This window comes from Rattus norvegicus, chromosome 1, assembly GCF_036323735.1.
Source record: "Rattus norvegicus strain BN/NHsdMcwi chromosome 1, GRCr8, whole genome shotgun sequence".
NCBI lineage: Eukaryota > Metazoa > Chordata > Mammalia > Rodentia > Muridae > Rattus > Rattus norvegicus.
In genome coordinates this window covers 25,575,349-25,603,113 of record NC_086019.1, presented here as the reverse complement: position 1 = coordinate 25,603,113, position 27,765 = coordinate 25,575,349, and the positions used below count along the sequence as shown (strand labels likewise).

The window sequence follows — 27,765 nt, the reverse complement described above, 5'->3', positions numbered from 1 at the left end:
AACAGCATACTATAAATGAATCTCTCACAAATTTATATACCTAAATATGCTCAATTAACTCTCTCAAGTATTACAAGTATAAGGAAAACACTAAGCAGGTATTTATAGCAATACTATAAAATCTCCAATCACTGTTTTGATTGTCGACTTCTGCTCCTTAGTACAGCCTTTCTGCACTGTAGCTGCTGCTTTTCTTTACATTTCAAACTCCTGACTTCAGAATTAAGTACTTGTTCACCCAGTTGTTGCACTCTCCTTTCTTATTGTATATACAATGTAACAACACGCAGTTTGGGGACTTAACCAATTTTTCTTTAATATGGGATATTTATTTGAAGAAAGATAAAATAAAACAAAAACAAAAACATACAAACAAAAACAACAACAACAACAAAAACCTGCCTCTGGACCTCTCTTTCCTTTCTCCAGTCTCTGTCTTAGACTGGTTCAGGTTTTCTCTTCTGTCAGTCCTGGGCACAGATTCTATCTTGTACTAGACTCTTCTTTTTATCCAGCTTTCTCTGACCTTCAGACATAATAAAGGCTACTCTGTCATCTTTCTGACTCTCAAATTTGTCTACAGGTCCAAAGGTCTTCCAGACTCATTTTCTTTTTCTCCCTATACCTATTCTATGAAATTTGTTCCAGTTCTCTAGAATACAAGAATACAATTTTTCTGGAACAATCTTTAAAATTTAGAGTTTTCTGGAAACAATCTTAAAAATGTAGAAAACTAAATAACTTAAAATTAATAGCATTTTAATTGACATTTCAAAAGATTTTAATTAAGTTCCCAGGAGATAAAAAATTCAAAATAAATATTTAGTATTGAGTATCTCTGAGGAAATAGTTGTGCCTGCTGTCCAAGCATGAGGACCCAAATTGAGACCTCCAGGATGCATCTACAAGCCTGGTATGGTGACAGGCATTAAAAACTTCAGCTCTGAGAGTATAAAACTAAGTGCATCATTGAAGCTCATTGACTAACCACCCTGCCATTGATGTGTTCCAGATTCAATGAGACAGCTTTGTTTAAAGAATAAAGTGGAAAGCTGTGGAAAAAGGAACCAGCATCAACCTTTGGCCTCCATTGTAAACACACCCACATTAACACACATGTGCATCACAAAGAGAGGAGAGAATTTGGATGATTTACTACTTCTACTTTTGTACTCAAAATGTTAAGAAGTATTATCATTTGGAGATCAAAGTTACAAAGACATACTGTGCTAACATAGAAAACTAGAAATTCCCTACAAATTATGCAAAGCTAGTTAGGTACAAAATGGTAATCAAGACATGGGTGGATTGTAGGAATAATGTATTTACTCCTTTGTACTTAAATATAGAAATTAAAGTTCCTTTTAAAAAATCTAATTTTTATTTCTTCCTTTCATGAAACATAAGCAACACTTTCCTTAAAGGGATGAGTGAAGAGTCACCAGAGTTACTCCACTGTTCAGCACTGTCACAGGGATGCCTTGCTTCTTCTTTTGCAACAGTGAGCATCCACTATTTCAGTTACAGCAAAGAGAATGCCAAAGACAACATGCGTACTGCTTCTAAATCTGGCTTGTGGGATCTATGACTGTGATCCTTCAAGTTTGCCAACTTACGAGGTCAATGAATGAAACTGAGCAAAGTCACTGGAAAGCACATGCAGAAGATGGCATACAATGAGGAAGAAGAAATCCAGGCCATTGACTCAGGAGTAGCACCATCTGCTGATCATAAACGCCTACAGAATTCATGTAAGAGATAGTTGATGTATGTACATACGTTTGTCAGAGCAGACAGCACTCAGTTAAATGCCTTTCTCTCATTTTTCATTCCATTTGGTTGTGGAATTTTAAAATGCAACCCACTTCAGACTACAGAAACACCGTACAGTTAGCTGTGCATCAAACACTTCCCAGGAAAAGTTCCAAGGAGGCACTTCTCTTATGACTGTATCCTGATTTCTTCAGTTGTAGAAAAGAAAAATAGGCACTTTGGGGGGAAATGACTCTCAGAAAGTGACAGTGAGAGATGGGGTATATTTTAATTTCTAGAACAACTTTAAGAGAACAGAACCAGAGTGTAATTCATCAACTAGATAACATAATCACCACTTCCAGCATTGTGACAATATATCAGAGTTATATATTACTATTATATATTAATATGTATATTATATATTATATACATATAAGGAAAGTAAAATAAGCATTTAATTGACATTTCAAAACACTGTAATTAAGGTCCCAGGGGATAAAAATCTGAAAAGAAACAGACTATAAGTTTGAAAGCTGAGTGTGTAAGTTGTCTTATGACTTCTGGTTAGACCTGATGCCACTAAAGTAGTAAACTAATATTTAAAACTATACTATATGGGGATGTTCATATTTAAGCATTGTATATGTGCATGTATATGCCTCTGTGTGATTATGTTTGGAAATGAAGGCACACTGGCACCACAGAGGATGGAGATAGAAGACAACCTCTAGAATAATTCCTCACATTCACCTTGATCTGCTATTTTTACCTAGTTGACAGGACAGCAAACTTTGTGGGGTTTCCACATCTCTGCATAGAGCTAGGACCACAATGATAATGATGTTCATCCAGCTTTTATGTGGATTCTGGTGATTCTCCCATTCTTTTCCTCATGCTTGTTCATGAAGCACTTTGCCCACTGAGCCATTTCCCAAGCCCCAGTGCCAGGAGCCCACAAGCTAATAACTAGCTGGTGATCTTCCTGAGATGGTCTCCCTCAGATTATAATAATCCATGACAGATTTGCTCCTATATGCAAGGCTCAGGAGAAAATTTTTTAGGAAACAATCCTGCTATTAAAATACTTTTCCTATTATATTAAACATATATGACAATCACTAGGTATTAGCCCACCATTTTGAACAGATCTCTGCAGATCTATGAAGATTACTGTCTTGTAGGAATGCTATATAGACAAATAGATGACTTTTCAGTTCTTTATGATGATTCTATAAAAATTTCTGAAATTATATCAGTATTTATTAAGCTCTTTTGTAGTGGAACTGCTATTAGGTCTCTTCTGATAGTCAAAACTGCAAGGAGAACTCCCATATGTCATTAGTTAATTGCTTCTAGGTAATGACTTTCTATTATTCAGAATTCCTTCCAAGAGGTTGTGAGACCATTAACCAAAGGTCATAAAAAGGGAACTAACTATTTATTATAGGTGCTAGGATGACAGAAGATAAAATATTGACTGATTTTATCTGTATAAAACCTCAGTAATCACTGAGTTATAGTTTTTAATTCTTGATGAACCTGTGGAGCTATGACAGATGATGAATGTTTAGCCAGATAAAGAGTACTAATGGATAAGAATGTAAATATTCACTATTGTAAACATGTTATTCAATTTATGATTTGGTTGTATGTTTGAACTTTTGATTAACTTCTTACCACGTGATCATGTATTCTGAAGATGTATAAGTGGTGAGGACAAAAAGTGGAGCCTGTTGCATTAAATAGTAAAAAATGCACCATCTCACTGAGACGCATTGTAGAGACGGTTGCCTACTTATACAGTCTCTGTATTGTCAGGAGTTGGAGCATCAGTCTTTAGTCTTCTGGCCGAGGGTCATCTGAGAGACCTTTGTAATGTAGAATTTTGAAGAACTGATTACACTGATTTGGCAGAGTTTATCAGTCAACAATTCCACACAGTGTGCCCCTATTCTGGACAGTATTTTGTCTGTAGATGAAATAGGCAATTTCCACCCAGTGGCTACCTAGCCACAATGTACTACCTCACCTGGAGGTGGAGATGGTCAGCTACTTCTTTGAATCTGCAAGTGGGGAGCTGTTAGGAGCAGATATATCTCAACAAGTGAATAAATGACATTAAATGTCATATTCTGTGCATTTTTGACACTTTTGAATACTATCTATCTTTGTAAAGTAATCTAGACTGTTGTCCATTAATTACTCTCAAAGTATTTCTAATTAAAATTATCTTGAAAACACCCTAACAGTAAACTCAGAGCCATGAATTTTCTATCTGGCCCTTAATTCAAAGGCTTAACTATCTCAGATCAGTTTGTAATGGCATTTATAGAAGGACTGGGTCTAGGCCTTGTAGTTTTAAATGTGTCATATAGGCACAATCCCTATACAAGAGGAAGAATATTAGTCCCAATTTTATATCAATAAGAATGTCATACCAATGAAACCCTTAAATTTGTATCAAAATAAATTCTGTACCAAAGTAAGAAATTATGACTTCAACTTAGTAACTATTATATAAATTTCTACCACATGAGATTATGGCTACACAATTAATTCTAGCTATTTCCTCTCTGATCAAATTATGACCACTTCTAATTTCCCCAGAAAGACAACTTAGAATAACCACCTCTAGACACTAAAGTCCAGGAAACCAGGGCAATGACTCTTCATAACTACTTCCAGTTATGTATGGACACTGAGATATCCTTGAGGGAAGAGGGTAGGGAAATGGGGCAGTTGTTTGGACTTAAGAAGGCTACACAGCGAGAAGAGACTGCACTCTGTGCACATCCAGACGCCAGAGGAAAACACCAAACGCCATCTGGAACCTTGGTGCACGGAGGCTCCCGGAAAGAGCGGCGCAGATCTTCCCGGTTGCTGCCACAGCAGAGAGGACTTAGGCAGTACCCCACGAGCAAACTTGAGCCTTGGAACCGCAGGTAGGACCAACTTTTCCCCTGCAAGAAACCTGCCTGGTGAACTCAGGACACACAGAGGCAAAATTCCTCTAGGACCGGGCACTTCCTGTGTTTACCGGAAGTCCCACACCCGCGGATCCCGGCCCGAAGCAGCTCTCTGCTCCCAAACCCCGTGGGAGAGAGACCTCACCGCCTGATTAGGCGGGCACTCCTGAGGCTGCAGAGCGGAGGAGACCACCAACACTGCCCACCCCTGCCCACATCCTTGGCCCAAGAGGCAACTGTATAAGGCCTCTGGGTTCCCGTAGGGGAGGGCCCAGGAGCGGCAGGACCCCTGCGCCTGAGACACCGCCGGAACCTGAAGGAAAAAGACCGGATAAACAGTTCTCTGCACCCAAATCCCATGGGAGGGAGAGCTAAACCTTCAGAGAGGCAGACATGCCTGGGAAACCAGAAGAGACTGCACTCTGTGCACATCCAGACGCCAGAGGAAAACACCAAACGTCATCTGGAACCCTGGTGCACGGAGGCTCCCGGAAAGAGCGGCGCAGATCTTCCCGGGTGCTGCCGCCGCGGAGAGGACTTAGGCAGTACCCCACGAGCAAACTTGAGCCTTGGAACCACAGGTAGGACCAACTTTTCCCCTGCAAGGAACCTGCCTGGTGAACTAAAGACACAGGCCCACAGGAACAGCTGAAGACCTGTAGAGAGGAAAAACTACACGCCCGAAAGCAGAACACTCTGTCCCCATAACTGGCTGAAAGAAAACAGGAAAACAGGTCTACAGCACTCCTGACACACAGGCTTATAGGACAGTCTAGCCACGGTCAGAAATAGCAGAACAAAGTAACACTAGAGATAATCTGATGGCGAGAGGCAAGCGCAGGAACCCAAGCAACAGAAACCAAGACTACATGGCATCATCGGAGCCCAATTCTCCCACCAAAGCAAACACGGAATATCCAAACACACCAGAAAAGCAAGATCTAGTTTCAAAATCATATTTGATCATGATGCTGGAGGACTTCAAGAAAGACATAAAGAACTCCCTTAGAGAACAAGTAGAAGCCTACAGAGAGGAATCGCAAAAATCCCTGAAAGAATTCCAGGAAAACACAATCAAACAGTTGAAGGAATTAAAAATGGAAATAGAAGCAATCAAGAAAGAACACATGGAAACAACCCTGGACATAGAAAATCAAAAGAAAAGACAAGGAGCTGTAGATACAAGCTTCACCAACAGAATACAAGAGATGGAAGAGAGAATCTTGGGAGCAGAAGATTCCATAGAAATCATTGACTCAACTGTCAAAGATAAGGTAAAGCAGAAAAAGCTACTGGTCCAAAACATACAGGAAATCCAGGACTCAATGAGAAGATCAAACCTAAGGATAATAGGTATAGAAGAGAGTGAAGACTCCCAGCTCAAAGGACCAGTAAATATCTTCAACAAAATCATAGAAGAAAACTTCCCTAACCTAAAAAAAGAGATACCCATAGGCATACAAGAAGCCTACAGAACTCCAAATAGATTGGACCAGAAAAGAAACACCTCCCGTCACATAATTGTCAAAACACCAAACGCACAAAATAAAGAAAGAATATTAAAAGCAGTAAGGGAAAAAGGTCAAGTAACATATAAAGGCAGACCTATCAGAATCACACCAGACTTTTCGCCAGAAACTATGAAGGCCAGAAGATCCTGGACAGATGTCATACAGACCCTAAGAGAACACAAATGCCAGCCCAGGTTACTGTATCCTGCAAAACTGTCAATTAACATAGATGGAGAAACCAAAATATTCCATGACAAAACCAAATTTACACAATATCTTTCTACAAATCCATCACTACAAAGGATAATAAAGGGTAAAGCCCAACATAATGAGGCAAGCTATACCCTAGAAGAAGCAAGAAACTAATCATCTTGGCAACAAAACAAAGAGAAGAAAAGCACACAAACATAACCTCACATCCAAATATGAATATAACAGGAAGCAATAATCACTATTCCTTAATATCTCTCAACATCAATGGCCTCAACTCCCCAATAAAAAGACATAGATTAACAAACTGGATTCGCAATGAGGACCCTGCATTCTGCTGCCTACAGGAAACACACCTCAGAGACAAAGACAGACACTACCTCAGAGTGAAAGGCTGGAAAACAACTTTCCAAGCAAATGGTCAGAAGAAGCAAGCTGGAGTAGCCATTCTAATATAAAATAAAATCAATTTTCAATTAAAAGTCATCAAAAAAGATAAGGAAGGACACTTCATATTCATCAAAGGAAAAATCCACCAAGATGAACTCTCAATCCTCATCTTCGGTTGGTTTATATACAAGTGTGCAATTTCTAGGCTTGAAAGTAAAATGATGCTATCCGGTGCTGGATAGAGGAGCCTTATTTTTTATTATGGCAGCTTGCTATTTGTGTAACATGGTGATTTGGTTGAACACAATAAAGTACAGTAGTAACTGATCTCCCCTTCTTCCTGGATGAGTGAGGAGATGATTAAATGTTGATGTCAGCATCCTTGAGCATATTCAGATGAGCTTCTGCTTCTGTTGAAAATGATGCTGTGTTTGATTGTGGTCCGAAGCTTTGAAGCACTACTTGGCATCTCCTTCCTTGGAGGTCTCACTGTTTAAACATAACAGATTTGATAGCTTGTTGGTAAGGTGAGGTCCAGCTTGTCTCCACTAGGTCATCTTCATGTGAATCCGGTGGTTATACGGTTTTGTTCTAGGGATATTTCATTTTTTTAATAACGGTTTTAGCTGACATTCATGGAGAGAATGAATCCTTAGAACTGTGCCACTAGTGAAAGGAAATCCTGTCTAGAGTATGTTTCTTTACAAAGCTGTGTCACACCATCCTTTGGGCCCTCTGCTGGAAAAGTAGAATCAAGTCTCAAATAATGCCTTTTAAATTGTATCCTCTAGTATTATACATGTAGGACAGTACTGTATCATACCTCTGTGGATATAAAATAGCTTGTACCTGCCTTATGATACGTAGTAGTGACCGTGCTTTATCAGAGCTGTTTTTAATGATGTTGCTCAGAATGTTTTCTTTCCAGATGATGATTGAGAAGCTAATTTAAAAAAAAAATGGTGCCAGGTACCACAAGAGTAACAGTAAACTGTGCTGTTTTCTCGGGTTTTGTTTTTTTACTTTTTTTTTAATGGAGTGTGCTGGATGTCTCTACAGTTTTGTTCAGATGACTGCAGAACCTGGAAAAGCTGTTGCTGCTGTTGATGCATAACACACTGCTATTATTGGTCTTTTTATATAAATATAAATATATATATATACAGATATATAATTTGAATTTTTTGAAACTTTAGCTGTGCTGTCAACTTTGGAAAAAAGTATCCCCGTTTACTGTGTTGAGTTGGCACTGTACAGAAATTAACAACCATATTGGTCTAGAAATGTTGAACTTAAGTTTTTTCCATTTGTACAGGGGTAACACACTGTATTAAATATGTAAGGTCTTATCTACGTGGGTTTGATTACAAAAACTAATAAAGTATTCTCTAAATTTAAAAAAAAAGGAAAAAAAAAGAAGGCTACACAGCAATTGTTGTAGTCTCTAATGTCTGTGCTGACTGGATTCAGCTGAAAGTCGGATCAAGCAGGTCAGTTCAGAATGTCTGATGATGGATCTTACCAAAGCTGTACATTCTACAATATACAAATCTCAAAACAAAATTTAAGTATAATCAAGATATCTGCATAGATTATATCCATCTGTGTAGGGTGAACATATTGGTTAGGATGAAATTCTGCTCCTTTTTTGTTTTATTCTCTTGAATCTAGTTCTTCCAGGGGTCTCCCTCTATCAAATCTGATCCATATGGCTCTGGAAGATGTCCAGAGCCTAATCACCTTTTCTAAAAGCACAAAGAAAAAAGGGAAACTTTTCCACAAATCAGCACATCCTTCAGCCGGCAACCAGGAAAACCTGCATCTTGCATTCTGTCCCAGAGAAATGATGTAACCACAAAACTCAAAATCAAACCCAAAGTCAAAATTAAAACAATCCAAAACAAAGGAATTAAACTAAAATACTGCACGAGCCTACTCTTAAGCTTTTCTAATTTGTCATGCCAGGATATTAACACAAAATTCCTGTGGAGCCCACAAACAAAGAATAAGAGTTTCCTGTAGACTTCGATATACCATCTATCTGTTGTGTTCTCTACCTGGAGCCACAGACTTCTATTAATTAATACATAGCGGGCATTTATCACTGCTCTCTACTTGGAGTCAGTGACTAACTTTCCCTATCCTAGTTCTGAACCACGGGCGAAATTCCCCACGTGAATCAGACAACATCTGTATATAAATCTATCCTAAAAGCAAATAAACCAGCCACTGAATTAAATCATACTCTAATCAATGTCTGCTGAGGAAGCAGACAGCTTCCGTTCTAAAGTTCTCTGTGGCTCAGCCTGCACTCTTCACTGAAGAATTTTTCCTTATCCCCCTTTTCTATTCATTCTGCTTTTCCCTTTTTTCTTAGAGAGCTTTCATAGGAAACTTTTACAACTTAGACATAAATGCTAAAACCACCTTCCTAAGTCTCCCTTTTTCTTCCTGTGACTGTAACTAGCAGGCTGAGAGTTAGAGGGTGGCAATACCTGCAGTGATAGAACAAAGGCTACATTACTTAATTCCTGGCTGTTAGGCTACAGCTGCTAATGACCTAAACCAGCATCTGTTAACCCTCAGAAGAAGCAAGAAGGTGTTTAGGAGCTTTTAGAAGCCATCATCAGCACACTCAGTATAGTTAGAGAGCTAGACTATCCAGTGACAATCAGTCTTTACAGCCACATCAGAGTCCTACACTGTGTACTGTTGCAACCTACTCCAGGCCTGGATGCTCCAGGCACCCCTGCATTTTACAGCTTGACTTGAAGATACTAGTACATAGGAAGCTCTGCAAAGAGGAATAGATGCCCAATGCATCCAGGTAGATACTGGAATGAGTAAAATCACCTCTGTCCTCTAGCTCTAGGTATATCTAGACACAGGCAGAGAAATGAACTTCAGAATTGCCCATTCAGTGCTTGAGTTCTTGATAAAGAATTGCTTTCTTTCTATTCATCAAAACCGCAATGACTCAGGAGAAAAATAAAAGTATAATTTCATTATTTCCTTTTTGCAGCTTCATTGGTTCAAGCATTGGAAGGTGAACGAAAATAAAGCCTGTCAATAGTTGGAAGAAGAAAGATATTAAGGTTATTTTTTTATTGTTAGCATTACTTTATTTATACTATGACTCAAAGAAAATGATATTTAGAAGCACCCCTTAGGCAACACTTCATAAACATCACAAACCTTAAGATAGTTGTAGAATTGATCATGGCGCTCAGTTGTGGGGTTTTTTATTTATTTTTATTTGATATTTAATGTATTTTACATTTCAAATATTATTGTCTTCCCCTCTTCCATGCCCCTTCCCCTCCCACTGCTTCTATGAAGGTGCTAAAACTCCCACACACCCATTCCCACATCAACACCCTGGCATTCCCATACACTAGGAAAACGGACTTCCACAGGATCAAGGGCTTCTCCTCTCATTGATGCCCCACAATGCCATCCTCTGCTACATATGCAACTGGAGCCATGGGTTGCTCCATGTGTACTCTTTGGTTGGTGGTTTAGTCCCTGGGAACTCTGGTGGGTTTGGTTAGTTGATATTGTTCTTCCTATGGGGTTGAAAACCACTTCAGCTCCTTCAGTCCCTCTCCAACTCCTCCATTGGGGTCCCCTTGGTCAGTCCAATGGTTAGCTGTAAGCATCCTCATCTGTATCAGTAAGGTTCCTGCATTATCTATCAGGAGACATCCATATCAGGCTCCTATCAGCAAGCACTTCTTTTTTTTTTTTTTCTTTTTTTTTCTTTTTTTTTTCTTTTTTTCTTTATTAACTTGAGTATTTCTTATTTACATTTCAAATGTTATTCCCTTTCCCGGTTTCTGGGCCAACATCCCCCTAACCCCTTCCCCTCCCCTTCTATGGGTGTTCCCCTCCCCATCCTCCCCCCATTACCGCCATCCCCCCAACAATCACGTTCACTGGGGCTTCAGTCTTAGCAGGACCAAGGGCTTCCCCTTCCACTGGTGCTCTTACTAGGCTATTCATCAGCAAGCACTTCTTGGCATCAGCAATAGAGACAGGATTTGGTGGCTGCATATGGGATGGATCGCCAGGTGGGGCAGACTCTGGATGATCTTTCCTTCAGCCAATGCTTCACTCTTTGTCCCTGTATTTCATCCTATGACGATTTTTGTTTCCCCCTTCTAAGAAGGACTGAAACATCTAAATTTTGGTCTTCCTTCTTCTTCAGCTTCATATGGTCTGTGAAGTATTCATATGGGTATTCTGAGGTTTGGGGTGAATATTCACTTATCAGTAAACGCATACCATGTGTGTTTTTCTGTGATTGGGTTACCTCACTCAATATGATATTTTCTAGTTCCATCCATTTGCCTAAGAATTTCATTTAGCTGCTGTTTTTAATAGCTGAGTAGTACTCCATTGTGTAGATGTACCACATTTCTGTATCCATTTCTCTTTTGAAGGGCATCTGGATTCTTTCCAGCTTCTGGCTATTATAAATAAGGCTGTGATGAACATAGGGGAGCATGTGTCCTTGTTATATGTTGGAGCATCTTTTGGGTATATGCCCAGGAGTGGAATAGCTGGGTCTTCAGGTACTACTATGTCCAGTTTTCAGACAAACCACCAGACTGATTTCCAGATTGGTGGTACCAGCTTGTAATCCCACCAACAATGGAGGAATATTCTTCTTCCTCCACATCCACACCAACATCTGTTGTCACCTGAGTCTTTGAGCTTAGCCACTATGACTCGTGTGATGTGAAATTTCAGAGTTATTTTGATTTGCATTTCCCTGATGACTAAGGATGTTGAACATTTCTTTGGATGCTTCTCCACCAGTCAATATCACTCAGTTGAGATTTTTTTAATTTAGCTCTGTACCTCATTTTTAATAGGATTATTTGATTCTCTGGAGTTTAAATTCTTGAGTTTTTGTATGTGTTAGATATTAACCTCTATTGGAGTCTAACTTCTTGAGTTATTTGTATATGTTAAATATTAGCCCTCTATTGGATATAGGATTGGTAAAGATCTTTCCCAACCTGTGGGGTGCTGTTTTGTCCTATTTGCTGTATAGAACCTTTGCAAATTTTTAATTTCCTCAGTTTTTGTTGTTATGTCTCCCTCTTCATTTCTGATTTTGTTAATTTGGATACTATTTCTGTGTCCTCTGGTTAGTATGGCTAAGGGTTTATCTATATGTTTTGGTTTGTTTTTTCTCAAAGAACCAGCTACTGGTTTTGTTGATTTTTTTTTATGGTTTTTCATTTCTACTTGGTTGATCTCAGCTCTGGGTTTGATTATTTCCTGGGGTCTACCCCTGTTGGATGTATTTGCTTTTTTTCCTTCTAGAACTTTCAGGTATGCTATCAAGCTGTTAATGTTTGCTCTCTCCAATTTGGAGGCAGTCAGAGCTATAAGTTTTTCTCTTAGAACTGCTTTCATTGTGTCCCATAGGTTGGGTATGTTGTGCCTTCATTTTCAATAAATTATAAAAAGTCTTTAATTTCTTTATTTCTTCCTTGACCAAGTTATCATTGAGTAGAATGTTGTTCAGCTTCCATGTATATGTGGGCTTTCTGTTGTTTTTGTTGTTATTGAAGACCAGCCTTAGTCCATGGTGATCTGATAGGATGCATGGGATTATTTCAATCTTCTTGTATCTATTGAGGCCAATTATATGGTCAATTTTAGAGAAGGTACCAAGAGTTGCAGAGAAGAAGGTATATTCTTTTGTTTTAGAATGAAATGTTCTATAGGTATTTATTAAATCGATTTGGTTCATATCTTGTTAGTTTCACTGTATCTCTGTTTAATTTCTGTTTCCATGATCTGTCCATTGATGAGAGTGGGGTGTTGAAGTCACCAACTATTATTGTGTATGGTATAATGTGTGCTTTGAGCTTTAATAAATTGTCTTTTATGAATGTACGTACCTTTGCATTTGGAGCAAAGATGTTCAGAATTGAGAGTTCATCTTGGTAGATTTTTCTGTTGATGAATACAAAGTGTCCTTCCTTATCTTTTTTGATAACTTTTGGTTGAAAGTTGATTTTATTTGATAGTGGAATGGCTACTGCAGCTTGTTTCTTGGGACTATTTGCTTGGAAAATTGTTTTCCAGCCTTTTACTCTGATGTAGTGACTGTCTTTGTTACTGAGGTATGTTTCCTCTTTGTAGCAAAATGCTGAGTCTTATTTATGTATCCGGTCTGTTAGTCTATGTCTGTTTATTGGTGAATTGAGTCCATTACTATTAAGAGATATTAAGGAATAGTCATTGTTGTTTCCTGTTATTTTTGTTGTTAGAGGTGGAATTATGTTTGTGTGACTGTTTTCTTTTGGGTTTGTTGCTTTTTCTAGGGTGTAGTTGCTTTCCTTGTGTTGGAATTTTCCATTTATTATCCTTTGTAGGGCTGGATTTGTGGAAAGATATTGTGTACATTTGGTTTTCTCATGGAATATCATGGTTTCTCTGTCTATGGTAATTGAGAGTTTTGCTGGATATAGTAGTCTGGACTGGCATTTGTGTTCTCTTAGGGTCTGTATGACATCTGCACAGGATCTTCTAGCTTTCATAGGCTCTGTTAAGAAGTCTGGTGTAATTCTTATAGGTCTGCCTTTATATGTTACTTGACATTTACCCCTTACTGCTTTTAATATTCTTTCTTTATTTTGTGCATGTGGTGTTTTGACTATTATGTGATGGGAGAAATTTCTTTTCTGGTCCAATCTATTTGGAGTTCTATGTTCTTCTTGTATGTTCATGGGCATCTCCTTCTTTAGGTTAAGGAAATTTTCTTCTATAATTTTGTTGAAGATATTCACTGTCCCTTATAGTTGGGAATATTTGCTCTCTTCTATATCTATTATCTGTAGGTTTGGTCTTCTCATTGTGTCCTGGATTTCCTGGATGTTTTGGACTAGGAGATTTTTGCATTTTGCATTTTCTTTGACTGTTGTGACAAAGACTATTGTCTATTCTGCCCCTGAGATTCTCTCTTCAGTCTCTTGTGTTCTCTGGGTAATGCTTGCATCTGTGATTCTGGATCTCTTTCCTATGTTTTCTATCTTCAGGTGTGTTTCTTTAATGTTTTTAATCTCTATTTTTAGATTCGTGATGGTTTTGTTCAATTTCTTCACCTGTTTGGTTGTGTTTTCCTGTAATTCTTTACGGTTTTTTGTTTGTTTGCTTCTTTGTTTGTTTTGCCTCTTTAAGAGCTTCTATTTGTTTACCTGTGCTCTCCTGTATTTATTTAAGGGAGCTATTTATATCCTTCTTAACATCCTCTATCATAATCATGAGATGTGATTTTAAATCCAAATCTTGCTTTTCTGGTGTGTTGGGATATCCAGTACTTGCTGTGGTGGAAGAACTATGTTCTGTTGTTTCCAAGTAGTCTTGGTTTCTGTTGCTTACGTTCTTGTGCTTGCCTCTCACCATCTGATTATCTCTGATGTTAGTTGGTCTTGCTATCTCTGACTGGACTTTTCCTTCCTGTGGGCCTGTGAACCTGTGATATTAGGAGTGAGAGTACTCCTGGGAGACTACCTCCTTCTGGGCAGGCTTTGGGTCTGGAGGGCTGTGGGACAACCTTAGCTCTGGGCACAAATGGAGAACAGAAGTGTTCCATCCCTCAGATGTGTTTTTTGATTGCACAGAATCAATAACCAATTTATAATAAAAGAAACTCTAAATATATTACCTAGACTTGGCTAAGGGTCTTCTGCATAAATACGGACAACACCTGACAACTATTGATAACTGATATGACTATTAAACATGCGTATAAACTTTGGCTTTCTGGAACACTGTACTAATAGAATGGTCTTCTGATTTAAATAATTTTCAGGGTAGAATGACATCATTTATATCAGTAAAACACTGGGGAGACATTCAGTAAGGGTGAACAACATAAGAAAGGGTGAGTTACTTTGACAGCACAAGGTGGGGATGGGCTGATCACTACAATGAGCTCCTCCACCATGTTCTGCTCATGATGACAGCCTTGCTGACCTTGGCTCAAGTGAAATATCCTTCTAATTCAGCCTGAAGAAGGACCTCTTCCTCTGCTGCCTCCATATCTTTTAAAAGTGTCAGCAACTGCAATAAATCTGGGGCTGGGCTACCTTCTGGCAATCCAAGCTCTCTTTGAATTGACTTGTGGACTGCCCCAGCAATGATGTGGTCTAGATGGGCCTGATTCACAGCTTCTTTCTCAATTGCTCCTTTCTGCACCAGCTTCTGTAATAAAGGCTCCAATCTTAGAACATAGGCAGACAGCTTTTCATCATCCTTCTAGTAAGTAGTAAGGAATTTGACCTGCAATGCCCTAGGATTGTCAATAATCCCAAATATTGTCTCAAGAGTCTTCAGGCATTCTGCAATGGTAATGAAGGGGTTGTTTATCTTGAGGACTCAAATAATTTCAAATGCTGGACCTCTAAGGCTCTCAATCAACTACCTTTTCTCTACATCTGACATCTGCCATGTTTTCATTATTTTGAAGGTACGATGAAACATCTAAGATTCAAATCTTTCTCACCTGGTCCTGGAGGATCCCTGCCTGAGAACAGCTTTTTGTACCCCAGATACTGCGCCTCATCAAGCGCCTCATCTAATGCCTATGCTAACATGGGTGCTTGAATTTCAGGGATCATCATGCCCTGTTCTAGGCAGAGAGGGTCATTACGATTCCCAAGAACTCTGGTTAATTCACCCATCGTCATCATGCACTCTCCCTCTAAAAACTCATCTAATCTGCATAAAAAGTCATTATCAGCATCAGGAGGCTTAAAGACACGCTCCAGACACCCCCTTTTGCAGGTATCTCCTTGGGGACTAGGGCACTGCTTGTCTCTACTGTAAGCCCAATCAAGGCTACATTCATGTTCTCATCCCCTCTGAACATCCTCCCAAGCAGTCTGTGTTCCCCTAAGAGAGCAAGACCAGTTTCGAAGGTTGGAGGGATGCTGGCAATCAATAATGCTTTCTGAGAGGTCATATCCATCCTCCTGCACCAGTCTTCTAAGAGTCTCAGTGTCATGGTGTCCAGAGTATTTAGATTCTAATTCGACCAGGGCACCTCTGCCACCAACACTGCTCATAGTAATGTGTGTGCTCCTCTATTTAACACTCAGCGATCCAAGAGCCATCCAAAGTACAGGAGCCATCCAAAGTGGCATACAGATCTTCCACCATGCCCTCTGCATCCTGCTACTCCTCCATCTCAACCACACCCACCGGCCCATACATAGGCTCTAGAGAGGGTCAGCATTGCCCAGTGCTGCACAGGACAACCTGAATCTCCACTGGAAGTGGAAGCCAGCCCCAGGCATTCAGTTTTATTGATAATTGCTACTATTGTTTTATTCGTCAAATGTGGGTTAAATAACTCTACAGCACACATCTTTGATTTGTTCAAGCTTAACACCTATGTCCCCACAGCTAGGTGTATTGAACATATTTTTCTATTAAACATAAGAAATGGATAACAATTTTAATCCAGTAAAAAATGTAGTCAGCACACACACACACACACACACACACACACACACACTAATGGTGTACTACTGTCTTGACTGCTCATCGAACTAAATTTTTATAAAGGTTTTATATACCTAATGTCAGGTTTTAAGAGTAACTGTGACCTACTTCTGAGAATTAAACCTTGCAGCCAAAACATATTCTCACCACAAAATTGAGCACCTTCAGGATTTCACTCATTTTGTTTTAGGCAAAATATCAACTTCCTGCAAGGAAGCATACTTATCTCAGACAGCTCTGCATGAGATGAGGAAAATGTGACTTTTTTTTACACTGCCTTTGTCACTGTTTCTCATTATGGTTCTGTCCATGCCCACAAAATGTGGAAGTAAATGTTCCTCCCTCCAGGCTGTCTGAATGAATACAGATCATGGGGCTATGTGGTTGTTTTCAAGACACGTGTCATTTCAACACTGTTTAGTCAAGGCTGCCTTATAATTCAAAACAGTTTGCAAGCAAGTGGTATCTACTATTGTCCAAATGCTGTATGCCTGAAAACTAGCAGTAGGTTAGCAACCATCATAAGGAACAGCGCTAAAGCAGTCTGTAGGTTTACTCTAAAGCCCTAAGTCCATCAACATTAACAGTGTCCTTCTTCTATTCTTCCTTAGCATCTTTAACCATGTGTATGCACACATGTGGCTTCATAGCTACCCACATTAACACGAAGGGTTTGGATGATTGAATAAGTTAAATCTGTACTGAAGTTACTGGAGCTCGTCCACTCACTGGCCTTCGACAGCAATGTTTCAAGTCATTAGCATGTACTATGGTTTTGGCAAGATTCCCTGTGTAACTGGGCTTCTAAAGAGTCAGGATCAGGATGTGTAGTGGTGGTGCTTTTATTTTCCTTCTGCATGAATGATCGGAGCTCTCTGAGTTAGCAGGGTCCTTGAGTCAAATGAAAGGGTTAGTGAATCGACAACATATTGTTTATTCTTTCTCAAGTCCTACTTAATAAGGAATTTTGGAGTATCTGGCACCATGTTAGGTACTTTACAATGGTCCTGCATCTTAGTTTTATGTAGCAATCAAAGACCTATTCAGCCCCTTGTCACAACCAACCCCTTTGCTAGCCAGCCTGTCTTGGATACATTATGCAGATGGAATTAAGAGACTCTAGGAAAGCTGCAAAAGTAAAAGCAGAGACCCAGCAGAACAGCACCAAGGAGAATAACAGACAAGCATATCTGAAAGGCAGCAGCAATACTGGGAGGAGGAGAACACATTTCATAATTCTTATAAATTGGTTTTTCATTACTAAAGAAGTTTCCAAGAAAATAATAGATCAAGAGAAATAAAATATATTTAAAAGGAACATCATCATTTCACTATGAAGTCAAAGACTGAGCTGCTCCAGGTATTTCAAACATTTTATGCTTTAATTGGCTTTCCAGGAAGGTACCTTAAGTCTCCAAGTCACATTCATTTACTCTTATATTGATTTTCAATGAAACTTCCTGTTTCTATGACTACACTAATCAATTAACTTCTTGTAAGTGGCAAGACAATTCTGTCTTTTCTTTCTCTCCAAAGAAACCTGAATATATTCTTCCTTCAAACAGCTAATGGTGCCCATACCTATCAAGAAAATTCACTGGTTTGGGCAAAACATTTGATGCCTTTTCTGTTTTGAAAATGTTTGGTATTCTTTACAGACAAAACCCCCTTTATACTAAAACTGAATGTCTTGTTACTGTATAGTGGTATTTACAAAAGGTCTCTTGGATATTAACAAAAAGTGTCTATCTCTTCATCCTCATTAGTCAGTAGGCAATCAAGGAGGTTATTTTACCAGAGAACAGACAATGGACCTGCCAGTGAACATCAACAAAGTACAAAACGTAGGTCTTAATTAGAAATGAATCATTGTTCATATGATGGTCATTTCACCTATATTTAAATGTGAAGAATGGAGGTGACTTTAAGCTACCTGGTATCTCTTAGAATCAATCTAGGAGTCAACAACAACAACCACCACCACCAACAACAACAACAAAAACCCTTGGGAAAGGCGTTGATGTCTAGACTCAGATTTCTTATTCTTTCCCCCACATTTCTTCTCTTACTCAGAAAATCTTCCCAAAGCAGAAAAAGGATCAAGACTTTTTTTGCCCCAATTCCCTTCTGTCTAAAGAGTCAAAAGAGCCTTCTGGCCAAATGGCATAGCGTGGCGTCTTCTATCCCAGCCATCCAAATCTTAGCCTGCTTTCCTGAGCTCATCTACCTCAATTCACCTCTTATTGCAGCCACATTGAAATGGATTCACTATATATTTCCAACTATCTCTAGGTCTGTGCTGTCCAAAGCATTTTGTGGAGATCCCCTTTCCTAAAAGTCCCTTCTTATCCTTGTCCCTTTAGCACAGTTTTGTACAATCTTCCAAATATTGCCTTTTCAGCTATAGCTGGAGTGCCTGCCTCATCAAAGAACAAAATGCTAAACTGCTCCAAGGTAAAATCATCACACCCTTTTTGTTCTGGCTTTCCAATTGAAAGAGTATTTTATTTTATATCCATTTTGAAATTATATAGAAGCTCTCTAACCACAGGGATGAAACATTAAACAATGTAATTATTTATATGCGACATGGACTCCAAGGTGGGGGGAGGGGGAAAGAGACTATTCAGATTCCCAATGTCAATCAGCTAGAGCTTCTCAGATAGAGGAATACTGGATTTCTCAATTCTCCAATTTCTTGATTCTCAGACTTCTCAAAAAGGAAATAGTCCACACTGATAACTGAAAAATGTTACCTGAAAACTCAGCTGATCCACATTCACTTTAGCTAAGATATCACCTGCTAAGTGCATAATAACACTTTAAATTGGTGCATTGCCTAGAGTGAGATTCAAGCAAGGTAGGTAATTTCACAAGTACTTGATGGGTGGCAGACCGGCCATCTGAATCTGTTTGGCTCCTGAGTATATCCTGCATACACCCTTACTTAAACTCTCTCAGCTGACCTTATCCTATGACCACATGTAGACCTAAGATATTTTCCATGTATTTTTATAAAGTAGGTATGAGATCTTAACTCTATCCAGGTCACTGAAAATAGTGTGCTTCAGGGGGAAAAAAGTGAGCTAGTAATATAATGACATATATGATTCAAGAAGGAGAGAAACAGTCCCTCTTCAAAACAATCACATCCACTAATTAAATGGTATTAAAATAAATGTCCCATTGTCTATTGGGCTTACTGGAACACTTTTTTATTTCCGTTTCAACATACTAGAATATTACTTATATTCATCTAAGTAAAAGTCACATTATAACAGAATTTCAGTATATTGTTGCTGAGTTACTAAAACAATTTAGATTTCTTAATGACCATGATTGATTCAGTTGATGGGACTTACTGTTTTGGTAGTGGTGGTAATCTTATTTCTGGTGATATATAACGACCTATTTGGATATATCAAAATGCTCGTTGTTTTTTTTCCATAAATAGTAAATGCAAGCTTAACTAGAGACATAATTTTAAAAGTCAGATTCTGTTACTCCAGTCACAGTTGTCTACTGATCAACCATAAGCCCAGTTGTGTCACATTGAAAACTTTCAGACGTCTTATGATACAGACACAGATATGAGGAGTAATCAAATTGTACTGAAGATAAGCTCAGTACCTTATGTGCTGGTTCAAATGAGATTTCCCATGGCCCCTCCCTGGGGCTCAGATATTTGAATATTTGATCTCAGTTGGTCATTTGGTTGTGTTTAGGTGTGTTGTCTTTTAGGAGGAGGTGTGTCACTGTGCAGCCAGACTGTATTGAGAGTTTAAAGATTCATAATTTAGTTTTCTCTCTCCTTGAGCTTGTGGGTCAAATTATGAGTTCTCAACTTTCTGCTAAACTCACCCTGCCTCCATGCTTTCATCACAAATATTTAAGCCCCGGGACTATAAGCCCATATAAATTCTTTCTCCCATATGTGCCTTCATTATGGTGTTTTCTCTTAGCAATAGAGCAGAAACTCATAAAGGATGTCAAACACATTTTCAAGAAGACATTCAGGTCAAGCACTTAATGTTCTGACCATAGTAAGAAAACGAGAACTTTCCTCAAATCCCTGTGTTGTTTGCTTTCCAGAAATGACTTATGAAGTTATTGAAAGGGCTCCTATCCAACACATGTTGGATGTAGTATGAGTTCACCATTGTTCCCATAACTGAAGGCCTACCCTAGCTTCCCTACAAATGAAAATGAGACCCATGCTAAAGAGAAATAAGAATTGGGTGAGGTGATCATTCTATAGTTATGTGGCAGTTGGGGATAACCAGTTTTCTTCACAAGTTGAAGAACATTTATGGATTGCTGGAAATAGTGCAGGATGCATGATAGGTACACTGGAGAGCACACATTATGCTTGTCCTCTCTCAGTTCTTATTAACTGTGTCTGGAGAGTAATAAAGAGATGAGACGGTGGCAAAACTGACTCATGAAGAGCAAGTCAGGACTCTTGCTTTAGGATAAGCCGATGTGGCAATCGGGTTGTCTAAATCTGTACAAAGGTAGGCCACAAACTTGAATTAAATTTGGCTAGGTGTCCTGCAGCTGAGAGGAGGCACCCATTGTTAAAAGGTAAGTGGTCATCAATTTAACTTCCTGCAGACACCAGAAAAGATGACATGAGATAGATTATTTTGCTTTATTTACTATTTAAAGGAAGTGTAGCATCTTTCATTAGGGAACATTAGGTTATAATCTGTTATTTTAAAATAAAGACATTCTGATTGATAAAATGTTAACCTGAGTATATCAAGAATGTGTGTTGGGCTACAGGAAATAAATACCAATAATATCATTTTCGTGAACTTACAAATTTTCCAGCTCAAAAACCAATCCTACAAATTATGCAAGTAGAATATGGTAGTAAGAAAGAGCAGTAGGATATTCCAAAAGTTAAAAAAAAAGCCTTACCAAGAGCAGGATTATGCATGCATAGTGATTTATTTTCAAATTTATAATTCCCAACAAGTCAAATAGTATTCCAAAGGAAGGTGTACCATTATTGCATAAATTTCATATCACAGTCCTCATTTACCAACAAAGAGATAAAAAGCAATAACTAATTATGTCTAAAGAAATGTTTCAAAGCAAATATTTTTATACCTTAAAGAGCAGGAGAGTCATTGATGACTTTTAGTTAGCATGATTCAATCTCAAATTCACTAGTTTAATAGTCACTAAACAAAATTTTATTACTTTGCTAACATAACAGAAAATAAAAGTGAAATAATATCAACCTCAAGCAATCCTAAATACTACTACATCAAACCAAAAAAGTTGGAGGTCCACGTATCAAGACAAAAATCTCCATTTAACCTTGATGCTCATGTGTAACTATAGACCTTTCTATGACCACCTAAATTCCCAATTAATGACACAGAGTCTATATTTATTATAAGCTTTGGCCTTAAAACTAGGCATTGTTTTTCTCTTACTTGTAACTCAGTTATCCCATTTATACAAATCTAAGTCCTGCCGCATGGCTGGCTCATTACATCTACTTCCTTCCCAGCCTGGTTCTTCTATGTTTGCCTCATAAAACCTCTTATGCCTGATTCTCTCCCAGAGTTCCTATCTCTTCCCAGAAGTCTCACCTTTCTACTCCCTGCCTTTACTATTTGTTTTTAATGACCAAATCAGAAGGTGAGAGAGGGACAATTTAAAAAATCAGATGTGTCCATATGAACAACAAAACCAAGTTCAGTCTGCAGTCAACTTGTGGGCACAGAAATCAGCAAATAAATAACATGATGACAATCTTTACACAGTGCACAAAAACATCCTTCCGTACTTATGTGTCCACATAAAGCAGGCTCCTACAAGAAATCACAGATCTTCCTATTCCAAGACTCACACCCATGTTCTCTTTGTTTGTTGAATCCTTATTTAATTGTATCCTTTACATTATAAAAAAATCTATAACCTTTTGGTTTTGAGGTTTTATTAGTCCATAAGTTATCTAATATTCTAACATACAAGGCAAACAGCATATAGGAAACAAAGAAACAATAACAGTGGTATACCCTTACCTGAAGACCTTCAATTGCAAGTCGCAGCATGCTTGGTGTAAGCTTAGAAGCTTGCTTGAAGGTAAAGTTACTCCAGTCTATGATCAAAACAAATCCATTTACTTGAAGCTCTGGATCTTCAATCATGGCTTCTAAAGAAAGTAAAATGGCACGCAAAATATCCACCAGTGTATACCTATCAACAACAGAGAAGTATTGAGTTAAATCTAACAGCCATTTTTCATAGCCACTTGGATAAAAATTATCGAGGCTTGATATTTGGGTGGAGTGTTCGGGAATTGTTATTGCTTTTTTGTTTGATTTGACTAATTTTTAGCAAACTAAAGATTCTCTTTAAAGACCTCAAGATATTTTTTTATGGAATGATTTTTTTAAATTGGTTTTTAAGAAGAGGTAGACTTAAATGGACCATGAGAACTAAGTAGAAATTAGCAGGTAAGAGTTGTAGCAGTGACTCATCAGCTAAGGCTGCTAGTATGTACTTCACTTGCAGAAGAGCCAAGTTCAATTCCAAACACCCATGTCCAGTGGCTCACAACCTTCTGCAGCTTTATTCCTAACAGAATCCAATGCCATTTGCCCATAACCTGCACCGATATAACATACTGTCTAACACTAAATAGTATATACACAATTTAAAATAATAAAATTAAAATTTAAGAAAAGAAGATATATTCCACCCAAACAAATAACAATGCTTTCGAAAACGCTGCAGCTAATTTTCCTCTAGACCATTACCTAGTTTTCTCAAATCTCACTTTAACTACCTCCAAATTAAGCATCACACTTTCCTTTAGGGATTCCTCAGGATATGTACACTTTGTTTGGTTATACGGTTGGCATTCCATGTGTGAGAAATATGCACCTGAGCATTTACTCAAGTGAGAAGCAAACAAAAATCTGTAAATGTACAAACCATGAACATGTATGGACACTTTAATTATCTGATAAATTTAACTATTTATATAAATTTTATATGTCATCAGACACTGCAAATCATCAAGAGATACTTAAAGACACTAAGCTATACAATGAGAGGCTTAGAAATTATACACATCTACATGTTTACTTGATACAAGTACATTGCCATTTTAGAGAAAGGACCTAAGCATCTTCAGATTTTGTTGTCCATGTGGAATGCTTAAAACAGTGCTCAAAGGAAACTGGTTAATGTCTTAGCAAAATGGCAAATGCTGAGACCTTCAGGACAGCCCTTAAGGCTGCAGAAAAGTACTCTAAAAACATAAGTTCAAAAATACATAATTTCTCAACTATGCAAAAATTTAAGAATGCTTTATGAATTGTATAAGGAGCTTCACAGATCTAAAAGAACAGAAGGCATCTATACTGTGAGCCAGCCTGTTAGAAAGATACGAAAAGCCTGTCTGAAAGACACAAAGACAGGCAAATACAAATGCAGGCAGATTCCTGAGTTCAAGGTTAGCCTGGGACACAGTGAGTCAAGGCCCAGGTATGGTAGGAATGATAATTTCAGGATGGGTCCCACCAAGCCAGCTTATTGTCTGTGTTTAATAGAGGCAGGCAGATTTCTGAATTGTTTTGCAATGTTAGAAGAAAACGTGTGTTTAGCGTTTTCTAACTATTAAGGGGCTGGGGTCACACAGAATGCTGATTCATAGGATAATATAAAGGAAACCTGGAGTAAATAACTGGATTGATGTATAAAATAAAAGACTGTGCTTATGATCTGCAAGGGATGAGCTATCCAGAGAATGTTTTAGAATAGCAAGAGAGTACTGCTTAGAGAACTGTCTTGAACAGAATATAGAGATGAGTTATCCAAAGAATGTTTTAGAACAGCAAGAAATAACTGCTTGAAAAATTGTCTTGAGCAGAACATAGAAAGAGAACTATCTGGTGATCTCCAGAGAAAAGAGATCAGAGGGAAAGAAAGTAAAACTGAGAGAAGGCAGGCTGGAAAGTTGTCTGGAGCAGAGCTCCAAGCACTAGCTTGGAGCCATGATTTGACATTGAGTTATTTTTTTTCACCACTTCCAGATACCCCTTCTCTCAGAACCCTTCTTCAAGCCAAGGCTGGTCCTTGGCAACATACTGCAACAAAATAAGGGTTCCATATGAAAAATGCATATAAAGAACATGGTAAATGGAGAGAAAAGTCGAAGCAATCATATTAAAATATGAGCAAGATGGAGCCTTATTCACACTGTTGCCACTCCTATTCAATGGAGTGTGCAAAGTCTTAGCTCAAGCAATAAGATAACAAGGAAACAAGTAAAAAGCCAAGTCAAAGTCTCCTTGTTTGCCCATTATTTAGTTCTAAATATTAAAAAAGTAGTAAGTAGGTCAGAAAATGTCTAGAAGTTATTAAACTTTCAGCAAAGTAGCAGGGTACAAAATTTAAAAATGGACTGCTTTCATTCATAACACAAAAACAAAGCAAACAACAGTCTTTCATTAGAAACAAACGGGCATCTAAGAAATAATAAAGTAAGCAAACCAGAATAGGACAAAACGAAGAACCAAACAAAAGGCAAAACAAACATATATAGATGCAAAGGACACATATACTTGAATACACAAGAATCCCAGAAAAACACAGAAGCTGTAGATGACAGAATAGACATGCAAAGGACCTGCAAGCTTTTGGTTTAGAGATGGGGACCACGTGTTCAGTTAGTTTCAGTTCTCTCTGGGAGCTCATATGTGCCTTATTCAAGCTGTGTTTAAAAGGCTTTGCTTCCTTGGTGTTTCCATCCCTTTGGCTCTGCATAAGAGGAGAGGTGGGGGAGGAACTGAGGGGAATAGAAAGAGGAGAAACCATAATCATAATACACTGTATGAAGAAAAAACATTTTCAATGAAAGGGAAATTTATTAAATAAAACTAACCAAGAAAATGTTAATTTTTGAAAGAAAGAAATTGAGTTATACACTAATGATAAATAGACCCCCTATACTGACAAGGTAGAAGAATTGACATTGTACAAATGACCAGCCTTCAAAAAAGCAATTTACAGATTCAATGCAAATGTGGTCAAATTACCTATACCTTTCTTCAGAAACTAGAAAAAAGTCTTAAAAATTCATATTCATAAACACAAAAGTCCAGTATATCCATGTAACCCTAAGCAGAAAGAAAGAAAGACAAACAGACAGACAGACAGACAGACAGACAGAAAGAAAGAAAGAAAGAAAGAAAGAAAGAAAGAAAAAGAGAAAGAAAGAAAGAGAGAAAGGAAGAAAGAAATTAATTGCTGGAAGCATTACCATACCCATTCTTGAGAGTCATACCTAAAATAAAATAATAATAATAAAAGCAGTATGAGGTACTCATACAAAAATATTCATGTACACAAAAGAAATAGAATAAAAAACATTTAATTTCAACCAATTATAGCCTCGGTATTGTTTTTTATCTTTATAAAGAAGTCAAAAATACCAGAGAAAAGTAGCTTCAACAAATTGTGTTGGAAGAACGAGATGCCTACATGAGTAAGCATTAGACTAGACCTTTATCTCTCACCTTTCAGAAAAGCTAACTCCAAATCAGCCTCCATACAGCAAGAGGAACAATCAGTTGAGTGAAAGTGCAGCTCACAAAATGGGGAGAAAAATTTCTGACCAACACATTGGACAGACAATTAATACTGAAACACACACACACGCACAGAGAGAGAGAGAGAGAGAGAGAGAGAGAGAGAGAGAGAGAGAGAGAGACGCACAACCACCAAGCAGACAAACAACCATCTCAAAAAACGGGCTATAAATCTAAGGAAAGGGATCTGAAAAAATGAAATACAAATAGCTAATAACCATTTTGAAAATGTTAAACATCCTTAGCCATCAAGGAAATATAAATTAAAATTACTTTGGGTTTTTATCTCTCCCATCACTGAATGATTTTCATCAAGATAACAAATGACAATCAAGGCTGGAGAAGGTGTACAGAAAGAACTCTTACATAACACTGGTGGGAGCAGAAAGTGGTACCTCCTCTATGGAAATCGACATGGAAATTTTTCAAAAGATTGGGAAATATATATATATATGTATATATATATATATGTTATATAATCAAAGCTATTCCATTACTGATCAGATACCCAAAAAATTCTACTGTAAAGATACCTGCTCAACCATACCCATTTTTACACTATTCACAAAAACTAGATAAAGGAATTATCCTAGATGACCATAAACTAATGAATGGGCAAAGAAAATCCACACAAAAAGGTTTTATTCCTCTGTAAAGAAAAATGAAGTCATAAAATGTGCAGAAAAGTGGACGTAAATGTAAAGCTGAGTGAACTAACCTATAACCAGTGAGTCAAACACTGTGTTTCACTCTCGCATGTAAATCCTTGCTTCAAATGTTTAATTTTGTGTATGCAACTTCTTTTGGGTGTTCCAGAAACCAGGAAACTAGAGAGAAGCCATGTGTGGAGGTGGGAATGGTCAGGGGAAGATAGTAGAACATAGGTAATGCAAGATAGAGGAGAATTCCAGGGTTGGAAAGGTTTAAGCAAGAAGGTAAATACCACATAAGGGAGAGGCAGGAAGTAGGAGGAAGGCTAACCACACCAAAAGATGTATGAAATGGTCATATGGAATCCTCTCACCTTGTAAATCAATTCAAAAGTACATTTTTAAATGAATTTGAAGTCTCATGTTCTGCATGGCTGGACAGTGCTGCTCCTATAAGCTTTAAGCATTGAAATCCTCTCAATGAACTGTTGGTCAGGGATTCCCCCTGGGATAATAAAATTATGACAGTTCCTACCATTCATTTTGCTGGCCCACCAGAATTCTATAAGGGACTATTTAGATTGACAGTGAGTTGGAAGCGTGTTCCCTGGTGGCTAACTTTCACAGTACCAGAAGAAGCCATGCATAGAACCAGAAGAGAAAAGGCATCAACAGTCTTACATACAATGCCAGCCTACAGTGGGCAGATAGGCACTTTTGTGCACTGGTGACAAACATGCCTGCTATGGAGATAGTCAACCACTCTCTGATTTGCTTCAAGACTTCACTGGGGAAAATCCATTCCTGGTACATAAACCCAGACAAACATCAAAAGCTAGGGAAATGGTGGGTCATAGGTCCTGGGTATCTACTTAATTCCTTTGCTTAGCTAGACAGACAGCATCAAACTACCTTCCTATTGCTACTCCAAGGCATGAGAGAGAATCCGTTCATTACAGCCTGTAGTTGTGGATACAGAGACTAATGGCTGCTAAGGGTGCTAAGGGTAAGTTTAAATGCTCACCCTTGAACATTTCTACTATCTACAATATAACCATCTACATGTGGCTCAGGGGGAAATTTTTTTCTAATCTTAGGAACTTGTAGGATGAGCAACGGGATAAGAACACTTGACACT

General features: G+C 38.2%; 1 protein-coding gene across 4 annotated transcripts in view; it reads right to left on the bottom strand.

The window, feature by feature from the left end:
• Positions 1–27,765, bottom strand: part of Clvs2 (clavesin 2) — a 107,826-nt gene that overhangs the window by 58,693 nt on the left and 21,368 nt on the right. For all 4 annotated transcript variants that reach the window (XM_063266042.1, XM_063266043.1, XM_063266047.1 and 1 more), the window contains one exon: positions 22,402–22,576. In XM_063266042.1, coding sequence (XP_063122112.1) covers positions 22,402–22,576 — 175 coding nt within the window. The remainder of the gene's footprint in view (positions 1–22,401; positions 22,577–27,765) is intronic.